Source organism: Giraffa tippelskirchi, chromosome 10 (genome assembly GCF_054371585.1).
Source record: "Giraffa tippelskirchi isolate mGirTip1 chromosome 10, T2T-mGirTip1v1.2.pri, whole genome shotgun sequence".
In the NCBI taxonomy this organism is placed as follows: domain Eukaryota; kingdom Metazoa; phylum Chordata; class Mammalia; order Artiodactyla; family Giraffidae; genus Giraffa; species Giraffa tippelskirchi.
The window spans coordinates 96,919,133-96,943,679 of NC_137284.1; the positions used below are offsets into that span (position 1 = coordinate 96,919,133).

At 39.6% G+C, this 24,547-nt stretch overlaps 1 protein-coding gene across 2 annotated transcripts in view; it reads right to left on the reverse strand.

The window, feature by feature from the left end:
• Positions 1 to 24,547, reverse strand: part of CFTR (CF transmembrane conductance regulator) — a 385,597-nt gene that overhangs the window by 205,449 nt on the left and 155,601 nt on the right. Inside the window, exon 1 of one of the 2 annotated variants that reach the window (XM_081537842.1) lies at positions 8,287 to 8,641. The exons of the other annotated variant lie outside the window; for it this stretch is intronic. Coding sequence (XP_081393968.1) covers positions 8,287 to 8,468 — 182 coding nt within the window. The 5' untranslated portion in view covers positions 8,469 to 8,641. Of the gene's footprint in view, positions 1 to 8,286; positions 8,642 to 24,547 lie in introns of those variants that run through there. 2 annotated transcript variants of the gene reach the window in all.

The following is a 24,547-nucleotide window of genomic DNA, read 5'->3' on the forward strand; positions in this document are numbered from 1 at the left end:
TTACTCAATTACTGAATACATACTGAATGTTAATTACAAATGAGCCTTGAAATTTTTTTCTAGATCTTTATTTTAAACTAAGTAATTTTAAAGCTGTAAGTTTTCAAGCTTATTGTAAAAGAATTTTTTAAAGAAAAATATTTTATGATGTGTGAAAATTATATGAAACTCAAATTTCAGGGTCCATAAAGTTCTATTGGAACACAGTCATGACCATTTGTTTGCATCCTGTCTATGGCTGCTTTCCCACAATGGCAGAGACCACGTAGCCCACAATGTTGAAAATATTTATATGCTATCTGGCCCTTTACAAAAAAAAGTTTGCCAATCCCTGATTGAAAGTATAATAATAGATTTTGGCTGGAAAAAAGTACAGCTTTGTTGTCATTCTATTTTCCAGAGTTCATAGAGATGCTTAAAATAAATAAAATATGCAAAGAACACTTACTATAAAGTTTCTCCAGTATGCTGCCTCTAGAACAAAGATTGCTAATTCCAGTCAGCAGTGGCTTCATTTTCTTATTTCTCCCAGAACCAATACTGGGCTTCAATGTCTGGCCTTGAATCTTCTGGAAACCCAACTGTCAGCACCTCTAGGATTTTGCCTATCAAGCCTAATTTTCACAGAATGGTCTGACTGGTAATAGATGAAAAAACTCTTAGATGCCTTTTGAAGTTATCAACTTCAGTTAAGAATTTCACCAGGTGTTGGGGCTGGGTGTGAAGTTAGGTAGAAGGCAGCTGTACCTCTGTAGACAACACTAAGAAAGAAAGCTGTGTGCTTTAACAGCTCAAAGTTTTAACATAAAACAATGGTACGTAATCATATGAGAATCTTTTTTTCAGGTTAATAAAATTTAATAGTGTATTATGCCTCAAATTAGACTTTAAAATATATATTGGAGCCACAGTGTTACCCATGGGCTTTCACATTCTACATCATATATTTGTGTAATTTTGAAATACTTTTTTGGGGTAATGATCAGTGCATTACTTTTTTTAGTTTTATTTTTTTCAGATTATATTCCAGAAAACTGTTTTTCTTTAACACACCAAAAAACAATACACACCAAAACTGTTTTTCTTTAACACACCAAAAACAACACACCGCAGACAATACCTGAAGTCCCAGATTTTTATACCTTCTTAAATGTCTATGATCACAGAAATCAGCTGTGTAAAAACCACTATTTAAAGGTGTTCAGTTAGGGTGAGGTGAGGGCACTTCATCTATCAGTGGGTGGGTTTGTAAGGTAAAGCAGTGGGAGAATTCTAAGTAGAATTTAACCAGTGCTGTCCTTAGTATACAGCTGCTTGTTTCTGACACACTCTCTGGTGACTCCATATCACAATGAAGCCAAAAAAGTGGGCACTTTAAATTCTTCCTTAGGTACCACCCTGGACTTCACTGAACAATGTGAGGGAAGTATTTACAATGCTTACTGTCATCTCAGATATCCAAATACCTCTTACCTAAAGCTCTAAATCACTTCAATGTTTTCACACAATCACATTACCTGGCCTTGAGCCAAATGCATTATTTCCTTTTTTATCTTCAAGAGAAACTGAGAGTCTGCATAGACCTTCACCTCCACTCTGAGTCGCCTCCTCCAACTGTATCTCCTCACTCAGCAAGCAGCACCATCACCCACTGCTACCCAAGTCAGCAAATCTAGGCAGTATCCTTGCTTCTTCTCTTTCACATTCCACATCTAACCAATTGCCAAACCAGTTGATTTTACCCCCTAATGTCTTTCAAATCCATCTCTTTTTCTCTATCCCAATTGACTTCTTTTGCAAACTTGCAACAGCTTTGAACTGGACATGTCACTTCCCTGCTTGAATCCACAGCTTTTCACTTCCAGTATAATAAAGCCCAGACAAAGTTCACCAAGCCCCTTGGATCTGGCCCTTGCCACAGTTTCAGACCCAACTCCCACAAACCTCTGTCACACATCTTAGACTCCTGTTACAGGGAACTTCTTTGACTCCTTTGAAGGCTCAGTCTTGCTGTCAATCTTACACATAGTCTGCTGCTTCAGTTTTCACAGTCTTCTTGACCCTCCCCAACCCTTTTTATCTGGACGATCGCCTTTAGGTATCAACTTAGTCACTCCTGCAACAAGGCTTCCTTAACCAGTCTAAGACTGGATTGAACGTCCAGGGGACAGCTGCTATAAGCCATTGAAAATCTGGCTTAGAGAGAATTCATTCCATGAAGACAGCACCAATTTCTTCCTTGTCCACCTCAACATTCATACTGCCTCGCAGAGAATACGAAAGGTGGTGAATTCATGAAATAAGGCGTCCTCCAAGCTGCCCTGAATCATAACCTACAGAGAAAGTATTGCTCTGACTCAGTCCTTTGAAGCAACCTAAGGGAGAATTCTCTGATTATAACAGAGCCCAGCTGTCCAGTTTGCGAGCTAAGAATACTAACCACAAGGACTTAGCAAAAATATTCAAATCTATTTCTTGATCTCATTAGCAAGGTATTAGCATGCAGGTCTTCACACAAAGCAAAGGCTTGGTTACAAAGGGAGATAAGAAATATTTCATAGATTAGCTAGTCTAAGTATTCAAAAAAATCTGCCCAGGGTTCTACTGGCTTTGCTTTGACATCTCTTTTTCAGAATAATGTTCCTTTACAGGACTGTTGAATGTCAGCAATCTACAATATCTGTAAGTCTTCACAGATCACCATGGAATTATCATCATCACAAATATTTACTGAACCACTACATGCAGGAGTCTTGAAATGTTCTGAATACTCTATTAAACAAGTCACAGAAGGCCCTGACATCCAGGACTTTACAATATGAAACAGTCCTTGATGTTAAAAGATAGTAATAAGCTAACAGAGCTGCACAAAGAATAGCAAACTAGACAAGTCTTGTAACTTGGATACAGCAGTGAAAACAGATAGTTCAGGACCCTGTAAGAATATATTCATTCTCTACTTTAAACAAGTTAATTGAATTTCTACAGTTTTCTTGCTACAAGAAGCCTAAACTCTCAGGCTCAATAGCAAAGCCGCTTTGTAAGGCTAATTTTACTTTCAAACAGCCACAGGGTAAAATCTTAGGAGCTGAAGAGAAGCACCTGAAATAGTAATGTTTTGCTTTGTGATAACCCACTTAACATATTTATAAAGTAAGCCTTCAGTCTGGGTCCCCAAACAACCAGACATCTATCATAATCTGTTTTCCCTTCTTGATCATTGCATCGCAGGGATTTTGCTCCAGGGAAGAGCCCTACAAAGATGCGTCTGGAATTAGTGGAATCAAAATTGCCAAAATTGCTACTGAGTCAGAGGTGTTTTTAAAGTTTTGACGAACAACACACAGCTGCATGCTAAATGGTTAACACCCTTCCCTGATGGTTTTGCAATCCTATATTTATATTGTAGCTCTATCACTGAAATTACAGGTTCCTGTGAAGCGACACTGACAATAAAAACACATTTTATAGTCAGGATCATTTAAGGGCCTTTTAAACAAGTTTTAACATCTATGCATTGAATAGTATCACACTAAGTTCTCCTTCTTCCTAGGAAACACAAGGGAAAAACCATGATTTCCCCAGTGTATCAGTTGCCTCTAGAGGATATTTTGACTGTCACATCAAACATAAAATATTGATGAAGCAGTTAAGAAAACTGATTCCACTTCTCACTTTAACAAGGAATAGAAAATTACAGTTACACTGTATGTTATGTGTTATGAGTCTTCCCAGAGAGTTAAGTAATAATTTGAACTAACATAAAAACTATTGGAATATACTTCATAACCAAGGACAAATTTTTTAAACTTGCAAAATGAACTAAAAGAAAATTTTATATATATATATACACACACACATATATACACATACATTTTATATACTAAAACATATATACTTTAGTAATATCATGCAAAAGAGGTACTTCAAGAACTCTTGAGAGTTGAATCGATCAAAATGGACACATAGCCCAAGTGAAAAATCTGTATCACAAGAACATGATTAGCAAAACAGATGGATAGAAAGGAATTTTAAGGGACTGGTGTAAGGAGTCAACATTTGTCAGTGTTCAGGCAACACTGTTCAAGAGGGAGGGGCCCCTGTTCCCAAAGTGGTATTCCTTCAAGAGACAAAGACAAGAGAATGTATAGGAAACCCGGGCTGTCTTCTCTGGATGGTGTTTGCCCACTGATTGACTAAATGAACTTGTGGTATTAGCAGCTGTCTATTTCAATATGAATTGTGTATCTCATATTGGCCTTCTGTTTCATGCAGCTGTTTCTTTACATTTGGATAGTCTAAGCCTTGTCTCAGAGGCAAACCCGAGATACTATATGTATATTGATCAGGATAGGAACAGGCCTTTGTTTGAGTGGACAACTAGTCTCCTTTGGCAAAATTTCTATAAATTCCCCTGACAAACTGCAAAAATACTGATGACTCTGCCATAATTTCAGATTTCCTCATGCCTTGCAGAAAGTAAATATAAAGTCATTGTAATGGATTTTTTTCAAAGCACACTGTAACTCATATAAGCAAATAGGTGTGGTCCTCTTCAAAACTGTTATCTTTATGGGTCTCTGATTACATTATTTATTATAATCATCTTCTGTTGCTTAAAGCACTTATGTTTCTCTTCATTAAGAAATGTCTTTAAAGTTTGCAATATATTTTTTGAATAATACCTAAACTTAAGTAGCCCTTGACTGTTAACAAATTATGATTAAACATCTTTACACTTTTTTGAGTCTACCATTGTTTACTTTTTGGTCTTATTTGAGAATCATCTGTGGAATTTATTGGGGTCCCTAAATCCAATCTTGTAAGAAATTTGTGGCATTGTATACATGGATTCTGCGGGTATATTCCTCAAGTATAGATCCAGACTTCTGGTATGAAAACCACGATCAAAATTCAAGTTGTGTCATCTGACGCACCGCTTGATACACAATAACATCTAAAGAGAATATGGGAAAATCAGGGCATAGGAGAAGGGACAGAATAACAAACTGCTAGAAAGTGTAAACTTGACAAATTGCTCAAAAATGAAAAACATAATCTCTCCTGGAAACATTTGTAAATCAATTGCACTGGTATATAAATTATAAATTCTATGCAAATATTATCACCTCTAGTTTAAAAAACCTTTGTATTTCATAAAAGCTTTATGCTAATGTAACTTGGTCTCCAAGATACAAATTATTTGAATTTTTGCAGTGAAATTATCTTTTGGATTATGTCTATAATACTGACATTATAACATTATTATTATTTTATGCATTATGGCACTTCAGGTATTTTTCAAATTTCATACTTGATGTAAAACTCAAGCAAAATTAACAAAAGTATTTAAATTTTTCCTAAACTTTATCTTTCTAATAACAAAATCCAGACAAGAAAAGAGATACTTAATATAATCTATAACCCAGCCCATAACGGCTGTACTCTTTTATGACTCTGAAACTGACTGGATCATACTCAAAAAGTTAAATTCTAAGACATTTAACAACATATTACACAAGTATATGACTTTTTTTCCTGTGTGTCTGGTGTGTCTGGTAAGGCCATGTTAGATGGGATTTTACCTGAATTCTCATCTAGGCCATTCATTGCATATGCAGGTGGATTGTCACAAACTTATTTTGACAAAGATGAATATTTATATAAACAAAGTACACAGTAAAGGATGTTAAAATATGGTAATTAATAAGAGTAATAATAGCAGTAAACATTTACTAGGCTAACTACTTTACATGCATTTTCTCAATAAATTAAGCTTCCCTGCTTGCTCAAGACTATTAATCCACCTGCAATGCAGGAGACCTGAGTCCAATCCCTGGGTTGGGAAGATCCCCTGGAGAAGGGAACAGCTACCCACTCCAGTATTCTTGTCAGGAGAATTCTATGGACAGAGGAGCCTGGCAGGCTACAGTCCATTGGGTCACAAAGAGTCAGACAGGACTAAAGGACTTGCACACATTTAAGACATCAGTCCCATTAGTCTACAAGTTTTCAAGTCAAGTCACGCAAAACAGAGATGTTAAGGGACTTGCCTCCGGTCACAGAGCTACTAAGTAGCAGGTTGGGGATCTGAATGAAAAAAATTTGAATCCAAAGCCTTCCAGCATTGTATAGTCCAACGCAGAAAACAAGTTTCTTACCCTTCCAGAACAACAACCCAGGAGGAAGTTTATAATCACTGGTGCTTTAGGTGATTGTCAGTTCCTATAAATAGTAAGACCCAAACTTTTTCAAATATACCTATTCTTAGAGCAACTTATTATAAAGTAGTTTGAAGAACAGGACTGAGTATCCTCTTAACAAATTTAGTAGCCTTTATAATATTTACCTTTAAACAAATCCACCTGAGAGCATTTTTAAAACTAAAGTGTATAGGGTGATCTGTTTTAAAAACAGAAAATACTTTGATAGACCAACAATGATCTAACTTAAATCAACAATGAGCTAAAGTTCCTTAGAACTTAGACATAGCCATGAGGTATGCATTCTTCTCAAAACTGAATTTGTTAAACTGCATTTTTTAGACAGAATGGCTTTTAGATTCTTCCAAGTGCTCTACTAAAATAGCTACAATTTATGCCAATTAACATTCTGATTTCATAAATAACAGGAAAACAGATCAACAGATAATCCCACTTGTATAGATGGAGTAACATAACAAAAGGCGCTAAAAACACCAACCCCAAAGGCAGTTCCAAAGAGTAAAGTCCTTCTCTCCCATCCACAGGGAGGAGCTCTCCTTCAGTGGCCTATGCCCTCTCCTTAGCACCTGAGTTCAGTGCTTGCTGCCCATTCAGAGAATAAAATATTAGAAAGATGTGAAAGCCAAGTTCCTTCCCCACATACACATATGGACGTATTTATTATGTATTTGGCTTTTCTGATACCTAAGTATGCTGATTCACTGGCTACTTATGAATTAAGTAATAGCCCATGAGATATGAATATACCTATTCATTCATTCATACAAGTATAACAGGAATAAAGTAGATACAATAACCAAAGAACACTTCAAATATGAAATGCTACATCTAATTATACTTTGTCTAAGACTCTGAACTTTTAAATGCTCATTAGATGAAGTTCACAAGATTTTATGGCTCATCACAGGCAAAGTACGCTAAGAGGACAATTGATTAAATGTCAGTGGGTTTAACTTCAGTATCTGTTCCCAAGGTTTCACATTTCCATGGTAATTCTGACCCCTCTTTTAAAATTTATAGCTTGTAAAATTGGCTTTTTTTTAAAAAAAAAAAAAGGTATTTCAAAGGATTTGCTCATTCTTAAAAGAAAGAATAACGGAATTGTGGCAAATACTTGTTAGATATATTCAGTATCATAACAATAAAAACTTTAAGTACATACTACCCACTTTATATTTCTCCCCTAAAAACGTTCAAAATTCAGTCAACTGAGCACCTATTACATGCAGGCATGGCATCTGTAGGTGAACCAAGATTTCTAAGTTTCAAAGGCATGAAGAGAGGGGGGAAATAGAGGCCAAATTTAAGTATTTGTTACTAACAAGTTTATAATTCACAAATTTCGTAGAAAAATCCAAGAAAACAATTGCACAGTAGTACATTTGGGTCTTGAGAGGATGATTTTCAGTTGCAAGTAGTTAAAACTTCAGTGTTAAGCTAAGAGCTTCAGTTTATTATCTCTTCCTAATGTTTTCTATCTTATTCCACAAAATCCTACTTCTCCTCCATAACAATGAATGATACGGCACCTTTTAAAAAAAAAAAAAACAAAACACACAACTAATCCTCTTTCCCCAAAACCCAACCCATACACGCGTCCTACTCTTTCCTGGGCACGTGTGCTTCCAAAGCTCAACTGGACACCCTCTCACCTGAAAAAAAGTTTGGAGACGACGCTGGCCTTTTCCAGAGGCGACCTCTGCATGGTCTCTGGGGGCACCGAGGTCCCTGCCGGGGCAGGCCGGGCAAGAGCTCTTAGTGCCAAAAGCCCTACTCTTCTCTGCCTGCCGCTCGCCCCTTTTTCTCTGACCTGCTGTGATGTCACTTGCTTCCAACTCCCCCCACCCACCCCTACCGCACACACCTCCCCTTTCCTTTCGTTCCTTCCCCCCGCCTCCACTGCCCAGGTTAAAAGCTGGGCGCTGCCCGGCCGGGCCTCAAATCCGCTCTAGCGGCTTTCTCCACCCCGACCGCTCCTTACTTCTTGCCTCCTTCCCTCGCTCGCTTTCCCCGCGCCTCCCTCCCTCGCGCGCGCGCGCTCCTTCCAGGTCGGCGTCCCTACCGTCCGGCCGAGCCCAGCCCGCAGGTGGGGGACACCGTCGCGGCCGCTCTCCAGGTCCAGACTCGGACGCACGCGGACAGAAGGAGGCACCGGCAGGAGCAGCAGTCAGTGCCCCGGGGAGCCTCCCGCGCGCCGGGCTCCGCGGAACCCACGGCACGCCGAGGCCAACTCCCCCGAACCATCTGCCTCCTCCCTTTTCCCGAGATCCTAGCCGCGCTCGTGTTGCGTTTGCAAGGTGCATTTTGAAAGGGGGAACGAAAATCTGTCCCTCCGGTTATCAAAAGGCAGCCTCAGAGAGCGGGACGGTTCCGCGCCAGCGGCAGCTGTGTTCACCTTAGCGCTTCCTTTGCGAGTCAGAGGGAAGAACCAAGCTTGTTAGTCTCAGGCTTAGGTGAGTGCCAAGTGTGGTTCCTTAGGAGACGTACTTACTACAGGTGGAGGCAATTCCTGTAAGAAGGTGAGAGGAATTACCGCTTTGTCCACTACCCGCCCAGGATTTGCTCCTTGTCTGCCCTAAGTTTTTTCAGTCCAGTTTGCGTTTTTTAAGAAGTCTTCTGTGCGTGTTAGCAACTACGAGGATGACGAGCGGACAGAATGTAAACTCACCCGCCCTCATACAGAGTTCCAACTCTCGGTCAGCAAAACATCATGACTAATACACTGAAAGGAATCCAGTCTTTGAAGCGAAGGTAGCGCGTTAACTCTGACCTGACTCATGGAAACGCCATCTTCAACTCTTGAAGGGCATCTCAGCTTTCCCAGGTGTGGGCGCACGAACTTCCCCGAGATTTTGCTTCGTGGACCGTGTGCCTGTTTGACGGCTTTTAAAGAGCCAAACCTTTAATTCCTGAATCCTGTTGTGTAAAAGCAAGGGCACATCGCGTTTAAACTGAAAAATTCAAATGGAAGTGAAAATGTTGGTCTGATTACAGTGAATGCCTCTACACCTAAAGCAAGGGCATTTACTTTTGAATTGGTTATCGCTGATTTGTGGTCGTCCAGATACAGTACAAATGAAATTGTGCACTTCTTAATAACAGACAGGAACACGTATTTAAATTAATAAATGGGTTCATCCGGTCTTTATAGCTCCCCTTTGCATTTCCATGTCACCATGTTTTAAATCTTAAAGTGGTTTTATAAACATTTATATTTTGTTATCCTAAATTTTCACAGTAGATATAATAACACCAAAGGGACAGGCAAACTGCATAAACACCAGGAGAAAACAATTTCTAATTCATAATCCCTGCTTCATATCCTGCACCTGTGTTTTCCTCTCCAGCATGGCATACAAATTCAGGCTCTGCCTTCATTATTGACTTTTCCCAGGTATGTGATTGAACTCACTTCATCCACTTCCCCACCTCCCACTCTACTGTTTGCTTTATAACAGCTAATGTAACCCATCAAATGTAATACACACATTTTGAAATGAAGCGGTAGTCAGTTCCTCTTTGTTCTCAAAGAACAAGTGACAATAAAAAGATTAAGAATTAAATTCCAAATAAGATCATAGAAGCTGACCAAGTAATATGCCTCAGAGACCCCAAATATTTGTCAATCTCATACCTCTAGAAAGAATAAATAACTTAGTGACTATTTCTTGATTTCTTACTGTTTGCTAGACATCATCTCGTGGAAATCTTACCGCAACCATGTAAATAGGTGTTATTCTCCCCAATTTTCAGTAGAGGAAACAGAAAAGAGAAGTAAATGCCTGTAATGGTAGAGCTAACATTTAAACTCATGTTTGATTTCAAACCATCACTCCTATCAGTGGGTAATACTGCTTCTAATCGAATCACCCCTCATGTATTTATATACTATCACTTACATTGGTGTAACCAGTCTTCTCACATTAGTTTCATGCAATCATAATTGCTAGACCTGTTCAAGAATGAGACAAGAAAGCAGAAAGCTGAAAACCAAGTAGCCACTGGAGTTACACACTTCTAATAAATGACATCTAACTATAATATTCCATTTTAAGTATGTGTACACACATGTACATTGGAAGACCCTAGATATTTATCATAAAAGCTTACCTACATTCTTGGCATCAGTAAGACATCATCATTGTTCAGAACATCAGCATGTTAAGCTGACATGAACAAATGAACTGAGACATGACATTTAAGGCTTGCATCCAGGCACATACCTAATGTGGGAATGCAGATTTATGCACCAGGGAATTGTTCAAATATGGCTGAAAGTCATCACTGAATTCCTAATTGTGTCTTTGAGATGTCAGGAATTGGTAGTAAGAAATAGTGAAGCTCTTGTCTCCAAGCTGCTCAAATATCAGCGCACAAAATTGTATAATGTTATAATAGCTTACATTTGTTAAGCACTTACCGTATACATAAGGTGCCATGCTAAATACACAGAATGCTTTGCCTTTTTTAATCCTTATAACACCTTCATGAGACATTATATTTGTCATTACCTATATATTATAGGTGAAGAAACTGGGGTACAAAAAGTTTAGAAATTTTCCCAAGCAAGTTTCACAGCAAATAGTAACAGAGAAAACTGAGATTTCCACCTAAACCGACTACTGTCTGAGACCAAGCATGTAACCACTACGTATACTTTCCCCACAGAATTTCCTGACATTTTAAGCAGAATTGATCTTCGGTAGAGAAGATTAGGTGGTCATTTGTATGGTTTCTTTATTGTAAAATACATACAGCATAAAATTTACTACCTTGAACCATTCTTAAGTGTACATACAATTCGGTCACACATTCACATTGTTGCGCAAATGCCACCACCATCACAGTAACCCTTTTTATCTTGTGAAACTGCAACTCTACCCATTACACAATAACTCCCATTCTCCCTTCCTCCCATCCCTAGTAACCACCATTATACTTTCTTATTTTTGTTATTTTGACTCTAAGTACTTCATATAATTGGAATCATACAGTATTTGTCTTTTTGTGGCTGGCTTATTTCACTTAGCATGATGTCCTCAAGGTTTTTGCATGTTGTAGCATGGTCCAGGACTTCTTTCCCTTTTAAGGCTGAATAATATGGCATTGTACATGTATATCACATTTGGCTTATCCATTCATTTTTTGATAGATGGGTCTTAGCTATTGTGAAAAATGCTGTGAACATGGGTATTAATAGTGCAGCATCATTTTCAAGGTATATTAAAAAGCAAGAAGAGGAGAAGGAGAGGAAGTCAACATTTATTTAGTACCTACTATGTGTTCAGCAGTGTGCCATGTGCTTCCTTAAATGATCTCAAGATATGAAAGTTCATGAGATACCCTTCATCTCATATGTTCCTATTCTACATTATTCACTCTGCCATCACATGATGGCTGAAGTTTCATCATCAGGTATCACCAGAGTGAAAGTGCACTATACTTATCCATTATGTTCGATTTAATTTGAGTATGTTCCTCAGATTCTTCCCTGAGAACAGGCTTTAATAGTGATAAGCAAAGCATGACCGTGAGTGCACTAATACCTGGAAAAGTAGGAGTAAGGACAAAGTCACAAAACAAAAGAGGGGCAAAGTCTTGTCAGCTTCACATGCATAGACTGGCTCTGCTTATAAATGTATCTAACCTAAAAGAGTAAGAGCAGCTGAGGCTCTTCCCATACCCCTCAGGAAGTGATACAAACACACATTGAATCTTACAAAGATATTTCAGACCCAGAGAGAGGTGTCTTGGTACATGACTAAGCCAGATTATCATTTATTTGTTATCACTTCTAACATTCTGTTTGGTCTGAAAATCATGTTTATAAATGCCGCTGCTGCTGCTGCTAAGTCACCTCAGTTGTGTCCAACTCTGTGCGACCCCATAGATGGCAGCCCACCAGGCTCTGCCGTCCCTGGGATTCTCCAGGCAAGAACACTGGAGTGGGTTGCCATTTCCTTCTCCGATGCATGAAAGTGAAAAGTGAAAGGGAAGTCGCTCAGTCGTGTCCGACTCCTAGCGACCCCATGGACTGCAGCCTACCAGGCTCCTCCGTCCATGGAATTCTCCAGGCAAGAGTACTGGAGTGGGCTGCCATTGCCTTCTCCAGTTTATAAACACACATGCACCAATACTTCTGTTTATATCCATACATAACCTTTCTTCCCCACAAGCTCCTTGGACACATGAATTGTGTCTTCTGTTTTCCTTTCAACTCATCTCTTATTTAGTAATGCTGTGATGTTTAGTAATGTTTAGTAATGATTATTTAGTAATGTTTGATTGTACAATCAAACAATTTTCTCTAGGGGTTACTGACCTAATAGTTGAAATGTCATTCTCAAGGGGAAATCTGAAGATGGTCAAGAGATGAATCATTGCCATTAATCTCTCAGCAAGCAAGCGCTCAGTGCTAAGGCAGGGATATGGAATTAAAAAGGATCTCCACCCTCCAAAACTCGGAATCTACCCATGGTCATCAAAATTCCCTGAAGAGAGAGCAACAGAGTATAGTGGAAAGAGGTTGGACTTTGAGGCAATAAAGAGCTAGTTTTTCAATCTTGGTACCACTGCTTTCTTAGCTGTGTGGCCTTGGGTAAGTTACTTAACCTTTCTGTGTGTCAGTTCCCTTTTCTGAAAATGAGGTTAATAATACCCACCTCCAAGGGTTGTTGAATGTCTTCAGCGATGGTCTTTCTACCTCAGCATTATTGACATTTGGGACTGAATAACTCGATGTGGGGGACTGTCCTGTGCATTGTAGGAGGGGTTAGCAGCATCTCTACCTTCTTCTATACCTTAGATGCCAATATCTACCCTTCCCCCAAGTTATGACAACCAAAACTGTCTCCAGAGATTGCCCAATACTCTCGGGGGGCAAAATTACCCCCACTGAGAATCGCTGGATGAAATTAATTGAAGGGGATGCATACAATAGACATAAAGGGCTTAGAACCTTATAAGGAGTCCATAAACTTTACAGTTTATTGTTACATATCACTAGTGATAAATCAGAAATCAGTGTAGCACTGCATAATAGACTGCTACAAAAAACAGAATTGCCTAAAGGCTTTCAGAATTCCCAGGAACTCTTAGGTTCTCTCATTCCCTCTGAAGTTATTTGCTTATATTCAGATTAGATAAAAGCGGGAAATTGAGATACCCTTCCAATTGTAAGCTAATTTTGATTTAGAGAACTCTGTTTTTATATTGTGAAACCATTCTTACTCCTTTTGCACTGAAATGACATCTGAAAGCTCAATTTTTCAGTCCCTCTCATTTTCAGCTCATCACTAGCGGCATATTCTTAACAACTGTATCCAGCTGGAGTCTGGCACCCTGAAGGCTCTTCTGTAACTTAAAAGTACTTGCTCGTACTTTTAAGGGAAGCCTTGTGTGTGTCGCTCAGTCATGGCTGACTCTTTGTGACCCAATGGACTGTAGCCTGCCAGGCTCCTCTGTCCATGGAATTCTCCAGGCAAGAATACTGGAGTAGTTTGCTATTTCCTTCTCCAAAATGAAGCCTTAAGGGTCCTCAATCTATACAAAGCAGGAGCTTATTAATGCCACTAATGTACTGGAACAATTATGAACAATATTCAAAATATAACTTTGTCATGAATGTGAAAGCCAATGAATGTGGGATTTTCTAAAATTGATTTTTATAAAAAATCATTATTTTTTAGGTGCTTTTACATTTTTCCTGCTGAAGCTTTTTTAGAACCAAGAGAATTTATAACACCAGATTAAATTTTCATTGATGATATCCTGAAAGCCAGATGTTCTCTGTAGAATTGAAACTGTGGTTTAGTATATTTGAACCCTAAGAAAAATTTTCTTCAGGTGAAGTCTATACCAATCTATGTACTACATAAAAGAGTTCCATTTAGAAAGGCAGTAGAGCACAGTAAGTAGAATAGTAGGTTATTTACTTATTTGTAACTATTTCCCCCACAATAGATAGTTTATAATTAAAATCTGTAAATCAAGAGAATGTTTGAAATAGAAAAAATAGAAGAGAGAGTAGATGGGAATTTGTTATTGTATCTGGGAACTAAAAGCAATTCTGAATATATTGGCTGTCAAAGTCTAAAAGTTATTTATTCTTATAGGCTGATATTTGACAAAAGTCGACATCCAAGTTTACCTGGGGAAAAAAATCCTCCCTCCACCCCGGTCTTGGAAGAGTTTGTCATTCAAAGGCTCACAGAACTATTACTGAATGACATCATGGTCATTATTTTCAGCTATAATTTTTTCCAAAATATCTATTTGATGGCCACTTCTTATACTAATTTGGAGAAGGAAATGGCAACCCACTCCAGTATTCTTGCCTGGAGAATTCCATGGACAGAGGAGCCTGGTGGGGTCCAGTCCATGGGGTCACAAAGAGTCGGACATGACTGAGCAACTATCACTCACTCACTCTTATACCAATTCATAATTAAAGCCAAGGACACAACATGAGGTCACATGAGTTACTCAAGGACACAACATGAGTTAGGACACAACACAAGTTACTCAAGGAAGGCGGTTCAGCCTGGGAAACTAAAATAGAAGAATTCCCAGGTTCAGAGTTTCCTTTCTGTTTCGTTTTAATTTACCCTATATAGACAGAGTCTATGAGATCTTGTTGTTTAAGACACCATGAGAGCTACTTATTGATCCACAAATTCAATGTGATTGGTGAAACTATGGTGATTAATCTGTATGGTCAAAAGGACAACCAATATCTAGTTCAGTGACTCTAGTTCACTGGCCTCTGCAGCCTGCATCCCTATATCTCCTAGAGTGACTGGAACCTCTTTACTTCAAAAGCTGTGAAGAGGCCGCACTGATGAAATGATGCAAAACACTTTGGAATTCTTATTGCTCAAAAATTACATTTAGTGATGTATATGAAAATCATCTAAGTCCTTTCTGGAATAAAGTGTTGTTGTTGTTATTCAGTAGCTAAGTTGTGTCTGACCTCTTTGTGACCCCATGAACTGCAGCATACCAGGCTTCACTATCTCCCAGAGTTTATTCAAACTCATGTCCATGGTGTAAATGATGCTATCCAACCATCTCATCTTCTGTTGCCCCATTCTTCTCCTCCCGCCCTCAATCTTTCCCAGCATCAGGGTTTTTTCCAATGAATCAGCTCTTTGCGTGAGATATCTAAAGTATTGGAGCTTCAGCATCAGTCCTTTCAATGAATATTCAGGGTTGATTTCCTTTAGGATTAGCTAGTTTGATCTCCTTGCAGTCCAATAGACTCTCAAGAGTCTTCTTCAGCACCATGATTCAAAAGCATAAGTTCTTTTGTGTTCAGCCTTCTTTATGGTACAGCTCTCACATTCATACATAACTCTTGGAAAAACAATAGCTTTGGCTATATGGACTCTATCAGCAAAGTGATGTCTCTGCATTTTAAGGCAGTCTCTAGGTTTGTCATAGCTTTCCTTCCAAGGAGCAAGCATCTTTTTATTTCCCTGGCTACAGGCACTGTCCTCAGTGATTTTGGAACCCAAGAAAATAAAACCTGTCACTGCTAACACTTCTTCCCCTTTTATTTGCCAAGAAGTGATGGGACAAGATGCCATGATCTTAGTTTTCTGAATGTTGAGTTTTAAGCCAGGTTTTCACTCTCCTCTTTCACCCTCGTCAAGAGACTCTTTAGTTCCTCTTTGCTTTCTGCCATTAGAGTAGTATCATCTACATGTCCAAGGTTTTTGATATTTCTCCCAGCAATCTTGGTTCCAGCTTGTGATTCATCCAGTCCAGCATTTTGCAATAAAGTGTATATCATGCACCGAGGGCCGGGGTGGCAGTCGAGAGGGGCTAGGCCAGGCTGGGGGCTGGGGCCGGTGGCAGCGGTGGCGGCGGCAAGAGGAATTACCCAAGGCCCAAGGTAAGAGAAACCCAAGTAAGACGGTAAGTGTTGCAAGAGGGCATCAGAGGGCAGACACACTAAAACTAAAACTACAGAAAACTAGCTAATCTGATCACATGGACCACAGCCTTGTCTATCTCAATGAAACTAAGCCATGCCGTGTGGGGCCACCCAAGACGGATGGGTCATGGTGGAGAGGTCTGACAGATTGTGGTCCACTGGAGAAGGGCATGGCAAACCACTTCAGTATTCTTGCCTTGAGAACCCCATGAACAGTATGAAAAGGCAAAAGGATAGGACACTGAAAGATGAACTCCCCAGGTCAGTCGGTGCCCAATATGCTAATGGAGATCAGTGGAGAAATAACTCCAGAAAGAATCATGGGATGGAGCCAAAGCAAAAACGATACCCAACTGTGGATGTGACTGGTGATAGACGCAAAGTCCGATGCTGTAAAGAGCAATATTGCATAGGAACCTGGAATGTTAGGTCCATGAATCAAGGCAAACTGGAAGTGGTCAAACAGGAGATGGCAAGAGTGAACGTTGACATTCTAGGAATCAGCGAACTAAGATGGACTGGAATGGGTGAATTTAACTCAGATGACCATTATATCTACTACTGTGGGCAAGAATCCCTTAGAAGAAATGGAGTAGCCATCATGGTCAACAAAAGAGTCCGAAATGCAGTACTTGGATGCAATCTCAAAAACGACAGAATGATCTCTGTTCGCTTCCAAGGCAAACCATTCAATATCACGGTAATCCAAGTCTATGCCCCAACCAGTAACACCGAGGAAGCTGAAGGTGAACGATTCTATGAAGACCTGCAAGACCTTCTAGAACTAACACCCAAAAAAGATGTCCTTTTCATTATAGGGGACTGGAATGCAAAAGTAGGAAGTCAAGAAACACCTGGAGTAACAGGCAGGTTTGGCCTTGAAGTACAGAATGAAGCAGGGCAAAGGCTAATAGAGTTTTGCCACGAGAATGCACTGGTAATAGCAAACACCCTATTCCAACAACACAAGAGAAGACTCTACACGTGGACATCACCAGATGGTCAACACCGAAATCAGATCGATTATATTCTTTGCAGCCAAAGATGGAGAAGCTCTATACAGTCAGCAAAAACAAGACCGGGAGCAGACTGTGGCTCAGATCATGAACTGCTTATTGCCAAATTCAGACTTAAATTGAAGAAAGTAGGGAAAACCACTAGACCATTCAGGTATGACCTAGATCAAATCCCTTATGAGTATACAGTGGAAGTGACAAATAGATTTAAGGGACTAGACCTGATAGACAGAATGCCTGATGAACTATGGACAGAGGTTTGTGACATTGTACAGGAGACAGGGATCAAGAAAATCCCCATGGAAAAGAAATGCAAAAAAGCAAAATGGCTGTCTGAGGAGGCCTTACAGATAGCTGGGAAGAGAAGAGAAGCGAAAAGCAAAGGAGAAAAGGAAAGATATTCTCATCTGAATGCAGAGTTCCAAAGAATAGCAAGGAGAGATAAGAAAGCCTTCCTCAGCGATCAGTGCAAACAAATAGAGGAAAAAAACAGATTGGGAAAGACTAGAGACCTCTTCAAGAAAATTAGAGATACCAAGGGAACATTTCACGCAAAGATAGGCTCGATAAAGGACAGAAATGGTAGGGACCTAACAGAAGCAGAAGATATTAAGAAGAGGTGGCAAGAATACACAGAAGAACTGTACAAAAAAGATCTTCACGACACAGATAATCACGATGGTGTGATCACTCACCTAGAGCCAGACATCCTGGAATGTGAAGTCAAGTGGGCCTTAGAAAGCATCACTACGAACAAAGCTAGTGGAGGTGATGGAATTTCAGTTGAGCTATTTCAAATCCTCAAAGGTGATGCTGTGAAAGTGCTGCACTCGATATGCCAGCAAATTTGGAAAACTCAGCAGTGGCCACAGGACTGGAAGAGGTCAGTCTTCGTTCCAATCCCAAAGAAAGGCAATGCCAAAGAATGCTCAAACTACCGCACAATTGCACTCATCTCACGTGCTAGTAAAGTAATGCTCAAAATTCTCCAAGCCAGGCTTCAGCAATACGTGTACCGTGAACTTCCAGATGTTCAAGGTGGTTTTAGAAAAGGCAGAGGAACCAGAGATCAAATTGCCAATATCCGCTGGATCATTGAAAAAGCAAGAGAGTTCCAGAAAAACATCTATTTCTGCTTTATTGACTATGCCAAAGCCTTTGACTGTGTGGATCACAATAAACTGTGGAAAATTCTGAAAGAGATGGGAATACCAGACCATCTGACCTGTCTCTTGACAAACCTGTATGCAGGTCAGGAAGCAACAGTTAGAACAGGACATGGAACAACAGACTGGTTCCAAATAGGAAAAGGAGTACGTCAAGGCTGTATATTGTCACCCTGCTTATTTAACTTATATGCAGAGTACATCATTAGAAACGCTGGGCTGGAAGAAACACAAGCTGGAATCAAGATTGCTGGGAGAAATATCGATAACCTCAGATATGCGGATGACACCACCCTTATGGCAGAAAGTGAAGAAGAACTAAAGAGCCTCTTGATGAAGGTGGAGGAGGAGAGTGAAAAAGTTGGCTTAAAGCTCAACGTTCAGAAAACTAAGATCATGGCATCTGGTCCCATCACTCCATGGGAAATAGATGGGGAAACAGTGGAAACAGTGTCAGACTTTACTTTTTTGGGCTCCAGAATCACTGCTGATGGTGACTGCATCCATGAAATTAAAAGACACTTACTACTTGGAAGGAAGGTTATGGCCAACCTAGATAGCATGTTTAAAAGCAGAGACATTACTTTGCCAACAAAAGTCCGTCTAGTCAAGACTATGGTTTTTCCAGTGGTCATGTATGGATGTGAGAGTTGGACGGTGAAGAAAGCTGAGCGCCGCAGAATTGATGCTTTTGAACTGTGGTGTTGGAGAAGACTCTTGAGAGTTTCTTGGACTGCAAGGAGATCCAATCAATCCGTCCTAAAAGAGATCAATGCTAGGTGTTCATTGGAAGGTCTGATGTTGAAGCTGAAACTCCCATACTTTGGCCACCTCATGCGAAGGGCTGACTCATTGGAAAAGACCCTAATGCTGGGTAGGATTGGGGGCGGGAGGAGAAGGGGACGACAGAGGATGAGATGGTTGGATGGCATCACCGACTCAATGAACATGGGTTTGGGTAGACTCCGCGAGTTGGTGATGGACAGAGAGGCCTGGCGTGCTGCAATTCATGGGGTCGCAGAGAGTCGGACATGACTGAGCGACTGAACTGAACTGAACTGTATATCATGCTAACTAAAACATATCAAATTGGCAAATATGTATCAGAATTTTCGTCTAAACAAATTTGACAGTCACAAAGTTTTACCTAAAGCTAATTGAAATTTTTATAATAACAAGTTAAGTTTACCATGATCCTGTTTTACAAGAAAAAGTATATGTTGTATATACTTACTGGCTGCATAAACAATATGACGCATCTCAGAAAAATTCTATAAAATTGGTATCTTTTATTTTCATCGTTGTCCCATCCACCATATGAAGAAATTGAGGCACAGAAGGTTAAAGGTCATGCCCAAATTCAAGAAATAGAGCTAGAATTTGAACAAATTCTAGTGATTTGGTTCCAGAGCATTTAATCATGGTGCTCTGTGTGTTACTGGACCATACAGAACAGTTTTGTTTGTTTAACGGAAGTTGTTTTTTATAATTTATCCACTTGCTTCTCTGTTTAGGTGAAAATGGGGGCTTATTACAAAGAACCTGTTTCTTCTTTATCTTCATTTCTTCAGAATCTGTTGAGTGGTCTCTCCATTATAGGATTATAAGCTAGGTAGGTATCCATGGAGAGAAAGGAGAGAACAAAATCTTTTCCTTTTTCGTTTGAGATTCAGTATAGTTAGAATCTATTTGATGAATCAAGATGACCCCAATTGAAATGCTCATATATGGCACAAATGGTCCCCATGGAGAACCAGACACACTATGAGAGGAAAATTTCAATGTCAATATCTTCTTTTGGGTGGGAGACAGGCCACTTTGCAGCTGAGACCGGAAGGTTGTCTTTTCCTGCCCATCATGGGATGCTGGGTGGGTCTTGGCAACTACTGGAGAAATGTTGGAAATCCAATTGCAATGCCCTATCCGCCAAGACCAAGTCCAGGGACTGAGCTTTATCTTCCTCTGGGAACTGCCATGACCCGAGCAGAGACCTGTTCCGACAGGGTGATGACTGCAGCAGTGCACCAGGATGCATCAGACCCCGTGGGAGGACTTTTTGCACATTGTTGTGGTGATAGAGGCTGCTGCAGCAGAAAATGAAGTGGGACATGTGACAGTATACTGGTCACGTCCTCCATATTCTCCATCTCTCTGTCTTTGGGAACAGAAATGACCCCTTTGGATGACATAAACCCTGGGATTCTTGGACAGTTGGGGGTGAAGGAAGAAATGCGTACTGTAAACTAGAGTGACTTTCTGACTCCATTGCACAAATGACTTTGGAAAGCCTATAGTGTTTCAGCTCTACGCCAGGAAGGGGAAAAAGTTGTAGAATTCTGCTGCAACTTTCAAAGTGTTTCAAAGGGTTGTTACTTAAACTGACAAAACAAAGCATTAGTTGCCTGAGCCAAGAGGAAATGACCAGTGTCCATGTCTCTCTTTCATTTATCCTGGATTCTGCAAAATCACAGCAATTCCCTAAATCTTCTTCGGCAATCTTTGTTTTGCCCCTACACCAGGCCTGTGTTGTTCCCTCATTCCCGGTTTTAGGATATAATTACAAAGATGCCCTGTCAGGAGTAGCTGGAAAATATTTCCATCAGGTAATTTTAATCATTTCATCCATAATCAGCTTCCTCTGCCACTAGTTAGTTCATTAGAATTTAATATTCTTATATAAATCCTGTAAATGTTATGTGCCTTATGCAAGTGCCACAGTTATACAGCATTTCATTTTTTGCAGATTAAGAGCAATATTTTTTAAATGTAGAAATGTAAGATAAAATATAATTTCTATAACTCTGATTTGGCATCTTTTTTTCTTTAAAAGAGCCAAAACAAAAAAACTCTAACACTATAAGCCTCCAAAATGGAAGTGTCTCAGTCCTATTTCTCCAGAGGACCCTGCAAACTCTCCACTGCTCACAGAGGTCAGGCAAAGGAAGATCCTGGAGGAGCAGCAGTTCTCACAGCCCTGTCAACACAGTGCTCTCCCCAAACCAGAGCAGGAGCTCCACTCCCCTTGCGCCAGGGCTGAGGGGTACTCCTCCTGTTTCCTGTCAGATGACCTGCATGCCCTCAGCACTACAGGGGAACAGAAACCTTGAACCTTTCTGCACCTGCCGAGTGCTTGGCACTGTGGGAACCCAGCAACTGACAGCTCCCTGGAAGGGAGCCAAGCCTAGTGGAACACCCAGTTCCACGCTGCAGGCTGCTGGCCAGCTCAGAGCCCGCCGCCAGCTGCGATTGCACAGTTATGTTTTTCAAGGCCCAATTTGGTCATGATTCTGATTGTCTTCAGGAATTTTTTTCCTTAACACCTATGGAATAACAAAGCAAATGACTCTTGGAAATTATTTTTCTGTTCCAAAATGGGGATGGGGTTACATTATATCTTGCTGACTTCCAAGAAAGTGAAGATTAAAAAAAATGATGCAAAGTAGATTTAGAGGTCTGTGGAAAAAAATGTAAACTGAATAGCAATTTAATCACCTGAATGTGTTCTCACATAAACCCAAACAAATTTGAGGCTTGTAACAATCTGGATAATTCAAGAAAAATAGACTTTTTTCTGACATCTGTTTCTATGTTCACTGATAATTAAATTTAAAATATATTTTCATTTTCCTGTGTAATAAACTTTAGATCATCTCACTTTAAAGCTTATTGTCTATCAGAGACCATGGCATAGGGGTTCAGAGCTTTTCCACTGGGAGCTGAGATTTCCTCATTTGTAGAACGGGAGAAACAAGAGCTTTTATTACATACGGTTGTAGTGAGAATTAAATGAATTGATACAAGCAAAAAATGTAAAAAATTGCCTGACATAACGTGAACTCAATAAATAGTGTGTTTGAGTGTTTCAAATTTCATATCCTTACATCAGTGATTCACTGAAAGCTGAAGTGGTTCTTCCACATTTTTTTCCTTTTTTTTTACATGAAAGAATGTAATGGGCATGGGACAGTTCTTTTAATGTACATCTTCTCACCAGGTTTTGTTTTTTATTTACTTTCTTCAAAAGTAAGGGAAAATAAAACTCAACAATAAGAAAACACCTCAATTTAAAAAACAAGCCAAATATCTGAACAGACACTGCACCAAAAAAGATATACAGATGGCAAATAAGCATATGAAAAGATGCTCATCATCATTTGTCATTAGGGAATTGCAAATGAAAACAACCAGGAGATACCACTGCTCACCTTCTAGTGTAGCTAAAATCCAAAAACCTGACAATACTATATCTTGATGAGGATTGCTGGTGGAGTGCAAAATAGTACAGTCACCTTGGAATACAATTTGACAATTTGTTACCAAGCTAAGTATAATCTTACTAGACAATCTTGCAATCACATTTCTAGGTATTTGTGCAACTGATTTAAAAAACATATCCACACAGAATCTGCATGCGATATGTATAGTCATTTTATTCATAATAGCCAAAACCTGAAGTAAACAAGGTTTATTTCACTTGACAAGTGGATAAACAAATTGTGGTACATCTAAATAATGGAATACTACTCAGAAATGAAAAAAGAATGAACTATCAAGCCACAAAAAGGCATGGATGAATCTTAACTTCAGTGCTAGTGAAAGAAGCCAGTGTGGAAAGTCACACTGTTTGATTCCAATTATATGCATTCTGGAAAAGGTACAACTATATAGAGATATTATGTGGACCACTTGTTGCCAGGAGTTTGGGAGGAGGAGAAGGTTAAATTACTGAGGCACAAGAAATACTTTTAGGGTAGTGAAACTATTCATTATAGTACTGCAATGATTTAAAAAATCATTTAGGTGATCAGAATGGGCAGATTTCTAGGATGGAACACAGAATATGACAAAAGAATCTAACTGTGTTCCAGATATATGAAACAACCTCACTGAAGGGAATTGGGGGAGGAGAGGTTGTGGGGTGTCTAAGTAACTTGGAAGTAGTGGAGTCGAAAACTGAAGGTTAAAGAGTCTGTATAAGCACTCCTCTAGTTGATAAAGTTTATCCCACAGGGATGAACAATTCTAAAACCACTATACGTGTGTACTGGAAATGAACAATTAAGTAAGTAGATAGTGGATAGTGGAAGTCAGGTTTCTCACTGTTAGAGTGGGAAGCTACAGATAAGCAAGGGGAAGAGATTAGAAGGATCCATATGGTAATTGATTAGAAAGAGAGACACCAATATGAACTCATTGTTAGTTTAATAAAGATATAGATGGTTATATTTAGAATTATTTATAGACGTGTCTGGCAAAAAGCAAAGAGGAACTAAACAGATTCTTGATGAAAGGTGAGAGAGGAGAAGAAGCTGGCTTGAAACTAAGATCATGGCATCTAGTCCATGGCAAATAGGTAGGGAAAAAATGGAACAGTGACAGATTTTATTTTCTTGGGCTCCAAAATCATTGCGGATGGTGACTGCAGCCACAAAATTAAAAGACGCTTGCTCCTTGGAAGAAAAGCTATGACAAACCTAGACAGCATGTTAAAAAGGAGAGACATCACTTTGCCGACAAGGTCCATATAGTCAAGCTATGGCTTTTCCAATAGTTGTATATGGATGTGAGAGTTAGACCAAAAAGAAAGCAGAGAGAGCACTGAAGAATTGAGGCTTTCAAACTGTGGCGCTGAAGAAGATTCTTGAGAGTCCCTTGGACTGCAAGGAGATCAAACCAGCCAATCCTAAAGGAAATCAACTCTGAATATTCACTGGAAGAACTGATGCTGAAGCTGAAGCTGAAGCTCCAATACTTTGGCCACCTCGTGCAAAGAGCCAACTTATTGGAAAAGACCCTGATGCTGGGAAAGATTGATGGCAGGAGGAGAAGTGGGCGACAGAGGATGAGATGATTGGATGACATCACTGACTCAATGGATATGAGTTTGAACAAGCTCCAGGGGATGGTGAAGGTAGGGAAGCCTGGAGTGCTACAGTCCATGGGGTCGCAAAGAGTAGGACATGACTGAGCAACTGAACAACAACTGAGAGATAGTGAAGGACAGGGAAGCCCAGTGTGCTGCAGTTCATGGGGTTGCAAAGAGTCAGACACAACTTAGCAACTAGACAACAACAACAACATAGACGTTTGTATATACTAGTTTAGCATACACATATTTTCTTGCTTTGTCAAATGAGATAGTTTAGAAACTATGATACCCTAATAGCAGTCTTACACCCTAACATTCAGATCTTGGTATTAAAT